The sequence below is a fragment of the Rhynchophorus ferrugineus genome, unplaced genomic scaffold (genome assembly GCF_030347505.1).
Source record: "Rhynchophorus ferrugineus isolate W39M unplaced genomic scaffold, kcgeb_rfMv2 rfM1, whole genome shotgun sequence".
Classification (NCBI taxonomy): domain Eukaryota; kingdom Metazoa; phylum Arthropoda; class Insecta; order Coleoptera; family Curculionidae; genus Rhynchophorus; species Rhynchophorus ferrugineus.
This window is the reverse complement of record NW_027472580.1, coordinates 27,459,991-27,473,932: the sequence shown is the minus strand read 5'-3', so window position 1 is coordinate 27,473,932 and position 13,942 is coordinate 27,459,991. Positions and strand designations below refer to the sequence as shown.

At 30.8% G+C, this 13,942-nt stretch overlaps 2 protein-coding genes across 2 annotated transcripts in view; one reads left to right on the top strand and one right to left on the bottom strand.

Moving 5' to 3' along the window:
• Positions 1–2,572, bottom strand: part of LOC143206602 (uncharacterized) — a 36,859-nt gene extending 34,287 nt beyond the window's left edge. Inside the window, exon 1 of the mRNA XM_076419215.1 lies at positions 2,567–2,572. Coding sequence (XP_076275330.1) covers positions 2,567–2,572 — 6 coding nt within the window. The remainder of the gene's footprint in view (positions 1–2,566) is intronic.
• A 5,628-nt stretch (positions 2,573–8,200) lies between these two features.
• On the top strand, positions 8,201–11,234 carry LOC143206610 (uncharacterized). Its single transcript, XM_076419228.1, has 3 exons — positions 8,201–8,330; positions 9,687–9,839; positions 10,976–11,234. The coding sequence occupies exons 1-3, from the start codon at positions 8,276–8,278 to the stop codon at positions 11,140–11,142; spliced, it is 375 nt and encodes a 124-aa protein (XP_076275343.1). The 5' UTR covers positions 8,201–8,275; the 3' UTR covers positions 11,143–11,234.
• Positions 11,235–13,942: the final 2,708 nt, after the last annotated feature.

Here is a 13,942-nt window from a genome sequence, read left to right as displayed (position 1 = left end):
CCGATTAACAAGATATTTTACTCTTCATTTAACATAATGTCATGAAAAATAAAAAACTTAGTCCATTCTAAACATGGCATCATCAAAACTCCAACATTCGTACTGAAGGCCGTAACCATCATTTTGTTTATTTTGCCCCTAATAACATGATTGTCGGTCAGCATGTTATGACCTAGAAATTGGCTCCTTTTATGGACCATATAAAATTCTTTAGATTTAAATATCTCGTTTTAAATAAAAAAGAACTGTAAAAAATAATTAACAAAATAGTCAGCAATGTCGAAAAATAAATCCTCTCGAAAGAAACATTTTCGACAGAGGCTCTGTCGAAAAAAATGAAACGGAAATCCTTTGTATATAACTAAAATTGTTTTTATAGCAACTATATAATTACCAAAAAGGTCCAATAACTTCTTGATTATTTCCACAAAATATAAATATTATATATATATATATATATATTCTCTGTTTCATATGCGCCCATTTAAGATTCATTTCTATTATTTCTATATTTTATGGGTTAGTCCAGGAGAGCCCCATATTGGCATTGAAGCGAAATATTTTTCATATTCATATATTCATAAATAATTGCTGTGTATATGTTGGGATCTACAAAGTAAGGATGTCTATACATGTCGAGAACTGGAGAAATAGTATGGAATTGTCTCCAATCATAAAATATCGACAATTATTACTTTTCTATATGCATCCGGATTTTTGACAGATTTATAATACTCAAGTTCAAATGTGTGAATTGCCAAATCCAGCTTATTCGCTCTGATTTAACTTTCTCTGATTTATATGTTAATTCACAATTTAAACGAAACTTATCAACGTAAAAAAATAGTTTTCACTAAACGAATAGGTAAACGCAGCTTAAATAAGAATTAGTTTTTTATTTCTGACTATTTCTTATAGTACAGCCTATATAATATATATTATTCTGTGGTTTTGTTAAAATGTTAAAAGTGGTTTTAATAAAAATTATTCTATTATAAGGTATTTTAAATATATTCGATCACAATATATATCATTTATGATGTGTTAATAGAGTGTGTTATCACATTTGTGTTTAATGATTTTGTCATTCATAATATTTTTTTCCAATTATTCCATATATTGTTTCTATTAAAAGCTATTACTAATATTAAAATTCCCAACAGGTTCACTAAAAGGGTTTTAAATTTGTTCGTGAGTCATTCTATGTCGTTTCCATTTTACATGCGAATATGGTTTGCTTGCCCGACATAGTGATTTTGTTTATATTAGAATAGATTTCATTTAGCAATATCGTTTTATATTCAAGTCGACAAGCTCAAGTGCTTGTGTTAAGATTGAATGGTGTAACGAGTGAAATGAGATCGTGAAGATAATAAGTGAAGAATTTTACTTGTTTTATAATAGATAAAAATCCTAGACAGAAGTTTACAGTTCATCGTTAACGGCCACCAAAGGCGGATTGCAGTAGCTCACTTAGCTTCTCTAGCGCTCTTAGCCGTAGACTATTGAAATCAGGAGTAATCAATTTTGTAGAGTAGGTTAGCGGTAGGGGTATTTATTTCTATTCGTATCATGGAAATTTGAGTAGAAACAGTGCGATTTCGAAGACCTTCAGAAGAAAATTGGCAGACGAATGTATACGCGATACTCAAATATAATTTTACAAGAACTATAAGTTGTCCAATATGGCCTAAACTATCCGGCCATCTGTTTTTCTACTACTACTGGTGAACAAGTGAGACAACTATCCGATTTTACCAGGTGAACAAGTGAGACGAATTTGTCTGTTTTTACTAGACTATCGACTGTTGGGAACTATTTTTAGTTCGACTGAAATCGACTATTTAGTAATTGACTGATTTTGTTACTTTTTACGACTGTCTCAGTCGTACCTTTTGTTACTATTTTTAGTTCTACTAGTTTCATTCGACTGATTTTTAACGTTCTGGCTCGGTCGTACTAGCCACGACCTTGACAGAAATGTACCCAATTTATGTTTAAATAGATTTATATGTAATAGTTTTATGATTTTTTGGTAGTTTGCTTGTATATAAATAACAATATATTGTATTTTAATATTATAGCATTTAGGTAGGATATTTTTCAAGATTGTTAATGTAATAAGGTAAAAGGATTAAAATTGCGAATGATAAAAAATAAAATATTTTGACTGTTTTTATGGCAATAATATGTAATATATTACTCTCTCGATTTTTGTTAAAAAATATTTCCGTTCAATAATAAATAAAGCATTTATATTATTTCATTCAGATCAGTTTTAATTATGTAGTGGATTAGTTTTTATTTTTCTATGATTAGGTACATTTTCAATTTTTTTATAGTATTTTTGGGTTATTGTAAATCTTTAGTTTTTTGGTTTTTTTTAAGTTTTATTGTATTGTCTATGCTTATTAAAGTATATTATTTAATATATACATTCTAATATAAAAGTAATTCTACTTCGTTTAAAATTAAATTATAAATTGCATGTTATGTATTATTATTATAATACCTTTCAGTAATTTTTTTTTCTTTTCTTTTTTAAAGTTAGTTCGTGTAGGAATTTATACATCTTCGTCTCGCTTATACTACTGTTGGAAGATATAACCACATATAAAATTAACTTCCCCAAGAAGTTATCTCCGTCCTTTCCTCTCTCACAATTTATACAGGAAAGGATTCGTACATCTTCGTCTGACATCACGAATTAAAAAAAAAAACAGTAGAATCGTGCATATGACTGAAAATAGTAATTACTATTTTGAGTCTCTAGTTTTTTGACTATCGACTGTTTTGGTACTATCAACTATTTCAACTGTTTTCAGTCGATAGATCCCAATGCTAGTTTTTTACCCTCAGTATCGCTTTGTATCACTATCGCTTTTCATCCAGTCGCTCCTTCTTTACGTTATATATAGTAATATTTTCAAATAAAATTGAATTTTAAATTCTTTAGGATTTTATCTCAATATTCATAGATAAAATTGTAGACTAACATATATTGATTAATATATAGGTTGTAAATGGTTGTGCAATTATTTACACAATTATTACTATATATTTGTGCGAATTAGTCATCAAATATATTGTTTATTAGTATATTTGATAACGGTTGGTAAAAAGGTACATATAGATGTTCCCGTGATGAAATAATCTTTCAAGCGAAAATACATACATCAATGTTGTCGAAATATACTTCCTTATACTTTTTGAGCTTTTAAATTAACCACAATTCAGAGGGTGCTATTAATAAAATCAAAACTCACAAATATTTTAACATAAATAATATTAATACAACTAAATGTTATATATAATAATATATACTAGTGTGTGATTAATGTTTGTTTAATAATAATAATAATTAATAACTGCCGGCTTGGTGGCGTAGTGGTAAAGGCGATGGGACGGTCCTCCTACTGTTGCGATAGCCCGATAGCGGGTTCGAATCCTGCTGTGGCATGGTCGTAAATTTATGTTTATGATTGTTTAAAATTTGTGAATGTTTTAGGCAAGAGTGTAAAATTCGACAAGGAAAATGATCCCAGTCACGCCAGTAACCAGGCTGGATAAGACCGGATGTCTTCTGGGATGATTTCTAGAGTAGGTCACTCGCCAGTCGGTAGGTTTAATGCTGAGGACCAACTATTTATTTAACTACTATTATTTATTATTGGCCACAAGATAATTTTAATCACAAATCTTTTAATTCAGTTGAAATAAATCCAGATTAGTTTCTTTAAAATTTTAATTATTTTCATTACAATTAGAAATAAAATAGAGATATAGTTTGCTGGAAATGTTTGAGGAAATATTGCAGTGTTTTTAGTATTTTTACGTTTTCATGATTATATATGATCCGATTCAGTTCCTCATAATGCATATTCATTTTGTTTTTTGGAAAGTTAACCTGTTTTTCACTTTGTTATCAAAAAATTGGCTAAGATTGTATAGGTATTGATCACAGTATAAACTCAAAACGTGTTCTAATGGAACAATGCCAAAAATGTTAAAGTAAATATGACTGCACAACAAGAATATTTGTATCGCAAAATCAATCAATATTTGAATGATGTTATATAGCCTTGCATTAACTTTTTGAAGGAGTGAATTACCAAAATAGCCATACATTTCTAATATTTGTTCAGAAATTTCTTATTTTTGCTTCCCAAAATACTGTTTTTGTAACATCTGAATTTTTATAGCTTTATTAGGGTATTTTGTATCTCTCTGGCAGGTCAGAATTTTACATTTGACTGCCACACAGTAGATGTGACTTACACATACTTACATTTACACTACTTATACTAATTCACGCTAAATTTATCAAATTAGAACGATCTGTAAGATCGAATATAGTTCGGGTCTTTTATTGTATTGTAACTGTAAATATAAGTAAAACATAAGTAGTTAAGAAACAGTTTACTTTTATTTACACGAAGATAAATAATACCCAGTAACTAATAGAACAGTTTCGTGAATCAACGACATGTTCAAGAATGACATTTATTGATTTGAACCAGCTTGCCGAAAATTATTTAGTGAATAACACCAGGTAAATCAACATTCTATCATTTTAGTTATTTTCACAATATGGAATTACATTTGAAAAACACACGAATTATTTTTTGTGGTTTTGATGTTCCCTGAAGTACTTCATTATTGTTTCATTCAATAGTATACGAAATTTTATACCACATTTGTAAACATAGCTGCGGTTTAATTATTAAATCGCTTATTCCGATTCAGAGGAATTGAACTGAAGTTATTTAAGTGGAATATATGAACGGATTTTGGCAGGAACTTAAAATGCATAATTTTAAATCCCCATAATAATATAGTACTAATTAAATTAACAATGGTGATTGAGAAATAGAGATTTAACTTTATAGCAAATTTTGGGGAAACATTTCGCGACGTCCAACATGTAGATGTCGCTATTTTTAACATATTATAACTTGTTTTAATCGCTATACTAAGAGCCGCGACGGGATCTGATTGGCTTATTTCGTTTCACGGCTTGTTTATTTATTTTGTACGCCATTTTCAATGTGCCTTATATAGGAAACAGTGTAGTCAGTTTTTTATAACGTTTATGGATTAAATTATTATTTTATCTTATTAGAATATACAAGTCGGTAGCTGAAACGCATTCTCGTTCTAGGTAGTGTTTCGTTAAAAAAGTACCCGACGAACTTTAAAAAATGGGTAGAAAACATAGAAATCCTAAACTGGCTGGGTTAAACATGAAACAGATTTATGAGTATTACCACGTGTATCAGACATTTTTGTGATACAAACTTTCCTTTAAGTAGTTATGAACAATTTAGTCTTGGTGAATAATCAAAATGATATAGAAGGTAAATTGGAGGAGTCAATAACATTTGTGCTCATAATTGTTACTATTAATTTCTAAACTGTCTTACTATACTTGTAGTGCCTGTTTTCATCGTTCTAGACCCACAATCAAGGTGTTCGTAGAAGGTGACATCGACATTTAAACAAACTCCAACAGGTAATGGTTTGTATTAATTCAGCCAGTACCCCCCTTTCTGCACATGCGTACAGTTAATTATTTGACTCCACAACAGTTTCACATGTTCTTATAAGGGCAAACAAAGTTTTACGTTGTACCGTTGTGTACATCTCAGGTTATTTAGGATTTTTACATATTATATTTTTATTTATATTTCATTGAAATTTATTTCATAAATTTATTTCAGAAAAAAAAATGTTAAACACACTAAAATATTTCTCTTACAGATGCCTATAATGGAATTAAATTACTTGAATGGACAATTATGGCGCCTTCTGGATGTTGCGCAAAGCAAAACTTTGAGCTAAAGTCCCCTATTGAGTTACATCTCTATTACTTTGTGACTATAGTGCCTACGAAATAACAGTGTGGCGTTTTTTCTCGTACCGAATATATCGCCATATATGTGAATTATTGAGAATCTTAACGGAATTCGTGCCGAATGGGAGCCTGAGGGTGCGTTTGACATGAGTTCCTGCGGCCACGAGGCCTGATCTAGGCGTCTGCCGATAGGTGACACTCATCCAAAGGGAGTCTAGTCCCACAGAAAAAGATTTCTTGTAGTTATCAAATCCTCAGTAGATACAATCGTTTTATTTTTTTGGGTTTTGATATCTTTAGTAGGGGATATTTTATAATAGGGCATATCATTTTAGGACATTTTATGGCAGGCGAGAGCACTTCAGCTAGGGATATTTTTATGAGAGATTATTATTTTCTTGAGCAAATATATTCTTTTATGCGACAATATTTTTGTCCGGATAATTATGTGCTAGAATATAAATGTTCCTTTGCGGTCTGTTTATGTCGGTCTGAGTGTTGAGTCTTAGGGAGTGGTGCATAATTAATTTTATTGAGACTGTTAATATTTTTTTAAAAGTAGGATAATAGTATTAGATGTTAAATTAGTAGTATTAGTTATTAACTTAGGACTGCAAATATTGTACCTCATAAGTTAATATAGATATATTTATATTTTTCCTAATCTATTCGTTATATTCTCTCTTTAGTTCCTTCATTTAGAGCGATGGTTCTCAACCGGTGGACTGCAGATGTCAAAATATGGTCCGCGAATGATTTTAGCGGGCGGTGAGCTATTGATCGCCACGCAGTGAGCGAGTGTGGTTGGTGCTGTGGTAAACGCCACTTAGAAACGGTACATCCAAATTTGTCTAACCATCCACTAGAATTCTTCGGAGGAAAACTAGAGAATCTAAATAAAATGAAACTCAGGTCTAGTGTTACGAGATTTGCATTTGCAACATCGCAAAATCATCAGTGTTCACGATCTCAGGAAAATCTTTTTTTTATTATTTAATGATTACATTGTTACTAATCGTTTCCGACTAACCTACAATTTGTCTTTATGATAATTTAAATCTAGTTATATAACTAGGACGACCCATCCGCTTTATCTCAGTCTCTAGTGAAATAATGTTTAAACATGTCACTGCTGTATTTTTTATTATCAGATGGTTTGATTCTTTTGTGTCCTACTCTGGTGATATCCAAAAGCAATACTTCAATATTATCATGAGAATGGAGACTTTTCTTATGCCCCTTTGCAATTTTCTTGATTTCTTGACTAACTGTGGGTATCTGAAAGTCTCGATGTAGGTGATCGGTCCTGTAGTATTTGGGTGCGTCAACAATATTTCTCAGGACTTTATTCTGAAAAATTTGCATTTTGTTTATGTTACTCTTTGCAGAATATTCCCATAATTGAACTCCGTATGCCAATACATTTTCCTATATTTCAATTTCAGTTCTTTTCTGTTCTTCTTTAATGTTCCACCCAATGAAGTTTTTCATCAAGAAGAAAAATAAATGATTAACATTATGTAACATTAGTGACAAATATGTTTATAAATTTCTCAAAAAAACACCTGCACACATAGTGACTGTACAAGGCTAGCATTTGTTACTTGGATATGTAGTTTTGCAGTAAAATAATTAAGTTCTTACAAATTCCTAGCTTTATGACAGTATTTTATGTATCTCTGGCAGGTATTATAAAATTTTAAAATTAAATTCTTTTGGAAGTAACATCTAGATGCTCCTTCAATTTTCTTGGTGGGTTATTTTCAGACCATTTCAAATCTATGTCTCCTAATATTATATGATGGGATAATCTACATCCATCTAACAAGTTACAATAGTTATACTAATATAAAGCAGCTGCAACAAAAAAATAATTCGAATTAAAAGCCCACCTACTTCATATGTAATAGTATCCATACTAAATTTTCTAATGCATTTTAGTAACAGTAGGTGCTACATAATCTCATTTATGTCCGAAATAACAATTCGATAGATAATCTGTTTCTGACTCTGCCTATTTATTAACTTTGACATTATCAATCAGACTAATCACAACTATTAAGCACCGATTTGAAATTTATCAAAACAATTAAAGCGCCAAAATAACGTTTGCCAGTTTAGACTATTGTTGATTGTTGGGACACAGTGGACAGCATTGTATCTATTTTTAACTAGAATAAAATGAGAAGAAAAAAATACAGTCTAAATTTAAAACGAATTTACCAACAACTAGGCAATACATAGGTTGTGATATCGTCAGATCACTTTTATTTCGGACGGGCCCTGGAAGATGTATTAATAATAGCATATGGAATTTAATCTTATCGTTATCTATAAGAGGTTTTTTTTAACTATAAATAATACAAAATTGTACTAATTAACTCTGTATTACAAAAAACAACTGAATAAAATAAAAAGAAAATGAGCTCCGCTATAATTTCTCTATTGTTTGTACTATTTTGCTCTACGCTTTTTGGTAAGTCTTAATAAGTCTATTATAAACTAGTAAAGTAAAAAGTTTATTAATGAACATTAGACTAGGTCAACGTTAGAATTATTATTTTTTTACGAGGTTACGTGTTTATTTTTGAAGTACGTGTAATTTAGATGTTATTGCTTATCTCATACCTGAAACTGACTTGTGTTTTAGAAATAAACATCTGCTGTAAAAGATAAAGTTGATATCCTTGACATTTTATTCATTTTCGCGCTAGAAATTCCGCCCTCTACTTTACAAAATCAAATGCATTGGCTCTATCTATGGGGTTGAGCATATTTTTATTCAAAATCAGGGCTATGAAATGTTGAAGATTAGTTCAGTTTCTCTTCTTCCACATCGTCTTCATTTTCTACTTCTAACTCATACGTTTATGTCGGAGTAGGAACTGCTGAATTACCTGAATGTGGAGTACATTGTATAGATGGATTTCACAGATAGCAACTAGGCTATTCAGCGATTCCGTGAGTCAAAACATTTATGTGGAAACTAAATCAAATTAATATCACTAAATAGTCTTCACAAGAGGCGTTAAATTGTTTTGCTTGAGCAAAAATAAATAATTAACAATACACTTTATACAAAACGCTGTTGACTTAGATTTGTGATGTTTAAAATAACAATTATAAAAATATTTGAGAATGAAACACATGGCTGAAAAGCCGCAGGCGTAATTAAGAAAACGTGTTTCTATAGAGCCTGACTTTTTAAAGTTAGATAATAAAAATTTTATTAACAAATTTGCCTTACTTTTGGCTAGAAAAGTGTTGTTTCCAAAGGATATTTCGGTTTGTTTCTTCAAATTTATTTATTTCAAGGTGGACAGTCTAAATATTATTTAACTATGTTTAACCTTTTATTTTTGTATAATCTTAAAAATATGTTTTATTATAAACTTTAACACTATTCTTTTGTTACTTACTGTAGGATGGTTTTTCTTGTCGGATTTTATACTATTGCTTATTAAGAGCTAGCTACGTTTTTGAGAGAGAATCTCAGTTAAGCTGATCTTTTGACATATGATCCCTTTCACTATCTTCTGGCTGGCGGCCTATCAAAAGTTATTAAAAAGAATTATTCATTCTTAATGATTAAAAATTGAGTATTTTTACCTGTGCGGATACGATGCGCACTGGTAAACGTCGAGATTAGCTTATCTGAAATTCTTGTTTTCTCTACGTTGCTAGCTCCCGTACTGTATGGACAGTCACAAGCATAAGCTATTGTTTAACATTTTATGGAAACAATTCAACAATAATGACCATGAATGAGATTGTTGCTGCTTAGTGAATATATAATAATTATTGCATTTTTATATAATAAAAATATTTACAGTTCAAGGTGATGAGTTATCTTGCTACAGCTGCGAAAGCAACGATGCCGAGCATTGCCCAAGAGTCACAACCGATGTATCTATTTACGACACACAAAAGTGTACAGGATCGCTTGAACATGTTTGCGCCAGGTTTTCAATCGATTTATTAAATGGTAATTTTTGTTTTGTTTTAATTGTTGTAAGACATAAAAATCATAGTTATAATACGCGGAAGCTTTCATTTGTGTGCCGTCCAACATGTCCATATATTAAAAAACAGATATACCGTTCATTCATTATTCATATATTTGGAAAAAGCATTTGGGAATATTATGGATTTTATTGGAAAAGAGAGACGTAAGTGATAAACTGGAGGGAGTAATCAAAGAGATAGATATAGAGGATAAACACGATCTCTGTAATAAGTAAATAAATAATGTCTCTAATAAAAGAGATAAGAAAATAAACTACAGAAATTAAGGCAAAGGAGCGGTCTAAGCATTGCATTGCCCATATCATTTATGGACGAAATAAAAAATGTCAGGTCAAATTAATAGAATTGCACATAGGGTACAAAAAAAAAGATTAAAAATTGAAATGTCGGAGGGTCTAGGTCACTAGACCTAGTAACCAAACTAGGTCACCCACACAAAAATTCTAACCAGACGGAATACGGTAATAAGATGACATGGAATGATTGAATAATAACAAAAGGAAAGGTTATAGAAAATTTACACAATATACTTACAATTATTATTAAGGTATTGTGCCACCATTTGTTTCCTATGGGATTTTGTTTCAATCTTGTACCAAAACATCTGCCAATTGCTTCAATGATGTTGGAGGTAGGAATCTACTCTTCACTATCTGCTGTAAAACTCCCCGTAACGGTTCAATTATATTGAGGTCTCGATTGTGCTGGCATTTTGATCTTGTGATATGACACTGTTTGAATAGCAATATGTTAGTTATAGTAAGAACTCCATAATTAAGCATGTTGAGCTATGATTTAAGCAATAATGTGAATGTGAGCACCAGCTGTATACAAGTATATTACCGCCCACATTATTTCGTTTATAAATCATATTCTTGTGTCAAAATTTGAATTAGATCCGAAATCTTCTTCCACAAAAGTAATTAATCTCATGATAGATTATTTAACTTGTTTCAAAATTCTTGGTTTTTTTAGTCACAGTAATATGATATAAGAAATGTTATATATATGATATGTAGGATAGTACAGGACTATAATAATGCTATATTATTTTCCTAAATGCCATTACTAACATTTTAACATTGATTATTTTAGGTGAAAGCATTACATATAGATCATGTGAGCCAAAATACATTGGAGGCACATCAGACACCGCTGAGTTTTGTCAATATCACACTGGGCTCTTTCAACCTTTGATCGACAATTACCTCATATCTACATTTGAGTGTTCAACATGTTCGTCTTTCTTATGCAACACGTAAACTAATATTTATCATTACAATGTATGAGCTAAGTACTTATTTGCTTTGTAAATTTATCAAACAATGTTCTTAGTAAATCGTTTTCTTAGTAATCAATTTTCTACTAAATAATTTATAAATGTGTCTTATTTACCTAGATTGATTAGAAAAAATATTGTTTAGTAATATCGTGAAAGATAGTGACGTGAGCGGGAATAATGACATGAATATCTATTAAGGAACCATTTGCAGCTGATGAAAAGAATTATTTCTAAAATGGCTTATTGTATACGGATAATATAAGCCATATTAATAAGTACATAGAGAGCACTCAATGAACGAGCGTGATAAATGTCAATTTACTTCAGTAACAACTGTATGACTATAAGTTTTGTTACATTTAAATTTGGCTAGTTAATATTATTTAACTAATGATTAATTAATTGGAAAATTGTTAGTTACATTTAAATAAATATTTTCAACAATTATATAACTATGTGAAAAGTATCTATATATAGATGAACTTAAGTCCTTTTGAATCAAGATAGTTATTTCGGAAACGTATTTCTTATGCTTTATTTCAAAAAACCGTTGTAAAAATTTAAACCCTTAATAAAACGAGGGAATCACAGCGGAAGATGTAAGGTCACAAAAGATGGACTGGAGCTAAAACTTTCAGGAAAGAAGAGGCGACATTTTGAACGGAGGTACAAATCTACAGAACATCACGGCTTTTCTACAGGTTTTGGTTGAAGAGTTATATATTTACTAGTTTAAAATAAATGAATGGTTAATTACAACAAAATGCGTCTTAAAGTAATAATTACCTTTAGTATTACTTCTGGTATAATTGTACATTATTTCTCTCATAATCTTTATAATTTTGTTGTTTGAACAACAAAAATAATTTTTTCTTTGTTTTTTTTTGTTATCGTTTTGGAGTCTGCAGCTATGTCGGTGTGAAATTTTGATATATGTTGATTCCTATTTGATGTCAATGAAAATGTTTTGTTACAAATTTGGCAGACAACATTCCCACTGAAAACAAAATTGATCCTATTTGGATTTAACAACCTTTAAAGATTGAACCTTACATTCTGCACTTTATTTTTCCATATTTTAAAACTAATGTATATTAAATCATCAAGAATAACACAACAATTTTATAATTATTCCTATAGAATTAATGCAGCCCAAGATCTAAATATTCCAGATATTTTTGTTGTTTCACTGGATCCATTCCATGGGAATGTACCGTCATTAGAAATGGAAGACAACAACATAGTTGTATTAGCTAATTCTACGCAATATAGTGCGTATGAAATATAGTGATACATTCACGATGAAATGTGGATCATATAGAAGAATATGTATATTTGAAAATACATGGCACATATCCAATTAGTCATTAATTATACAGTATGTGTGGTACAGGTACGTCTCTAAGAGACAATTTAAACTACTGCAGTGTTCCAGTGCAAAAAAGTCTGCGCGTTACTCAATGCCCCATAGTTTGTGAGGAACGTCAACACCTCGAATCAGGCATTCCGTTTGTGAAGAGTTTCACGAACATACTCAGTGTAAGGTTCTCTCTAGGTGCCTTAGAACACGACAACATCTTGATAAAATGCCTACCCATCTACAAGCCTCTGAGATAACCAAGAACGACAATTCCAGTCGTAACGCAGGGTCGCTTTTGCCCGCAAAACATTTTACTATCCCGAACCCGAAGCGACATCAGCAAAAGTCCATTTGGTTCTAGCTGGTCATTCTGGAATAAGACAAAAAATGCTTCACAAGTATTCACGACGAGTATTCACGACCAATTCACAATAAAGTATTCATGGAAATATTCACGATTAGTTATCAATCAAGTTTGTAAAACAAGTTCGATCTGTATGATCGAAGATAGTTCGGGTATTTTATAGTGTTGCGTTGTATTGTAACTGTAAACATAAATATATTATAAGTAGTTAAGTAACAGTTTACTTTTATTTAAAGAAAGATACCCAAGAACTAATTGATGCCATCACTGACATCTCCAGGAGCAACTTATTTTTGACACTATTGATCCAGCGTTCCGGAAATTCTTTAGTGAATTAAACAAGTAATTCAACATGGTCCTTTTAGCCGGATAGAAGTAGCAGATATCAGTTAAATAGTACACATTTGGCTTGTTTAATAGCGTCGTATAGTATAGTTTACCCGTGAGATGAAGTCTCCACCTACCAAATATATGTTCTCCATTAAACTTTAATTATAAAGTGATTTCCTAACATCTGAAAGAGTTCAGGGTAGTGTCCTTTTTCTAGGGCTTATCTAAATTGGCAGTACGTCCCAAAACACCAACAAATCTTTCCAAAACTCCCAATGATACCAAGAAAGGTGATACTGTGATACATTGTTAGCTGTTACCAAAACGCAATTTCGGATTAGTTATTATCTGATTTTAAAAATTAATTGAAATATACTACAATTGAGCATACGAAAAAAGGTCTTCCATCACAAGAGTTCCAAATCACATACATCTTTAATGCAAACAATTGACATATAATAATATCGATTATTAAATTTTTTTCAAAATGTATTTATTGCATTGTTACCGACTAACCTATAATTTGTAACGCAAGGAATAACCATGGGCCCTATTTTAGTTTTTGTTGTAATATTTTTTTGCATTAACACATCTATTTTAGATTAAATTCATCTTGCTTCTATTAACACCAGACCCAACTGTCTACTGCTCTGGTGTTATCTACGAGTTGGAATACTTCGATATTGCCATGACAATGTCTCAACAAGTAACAGTCAGTATTGAAAG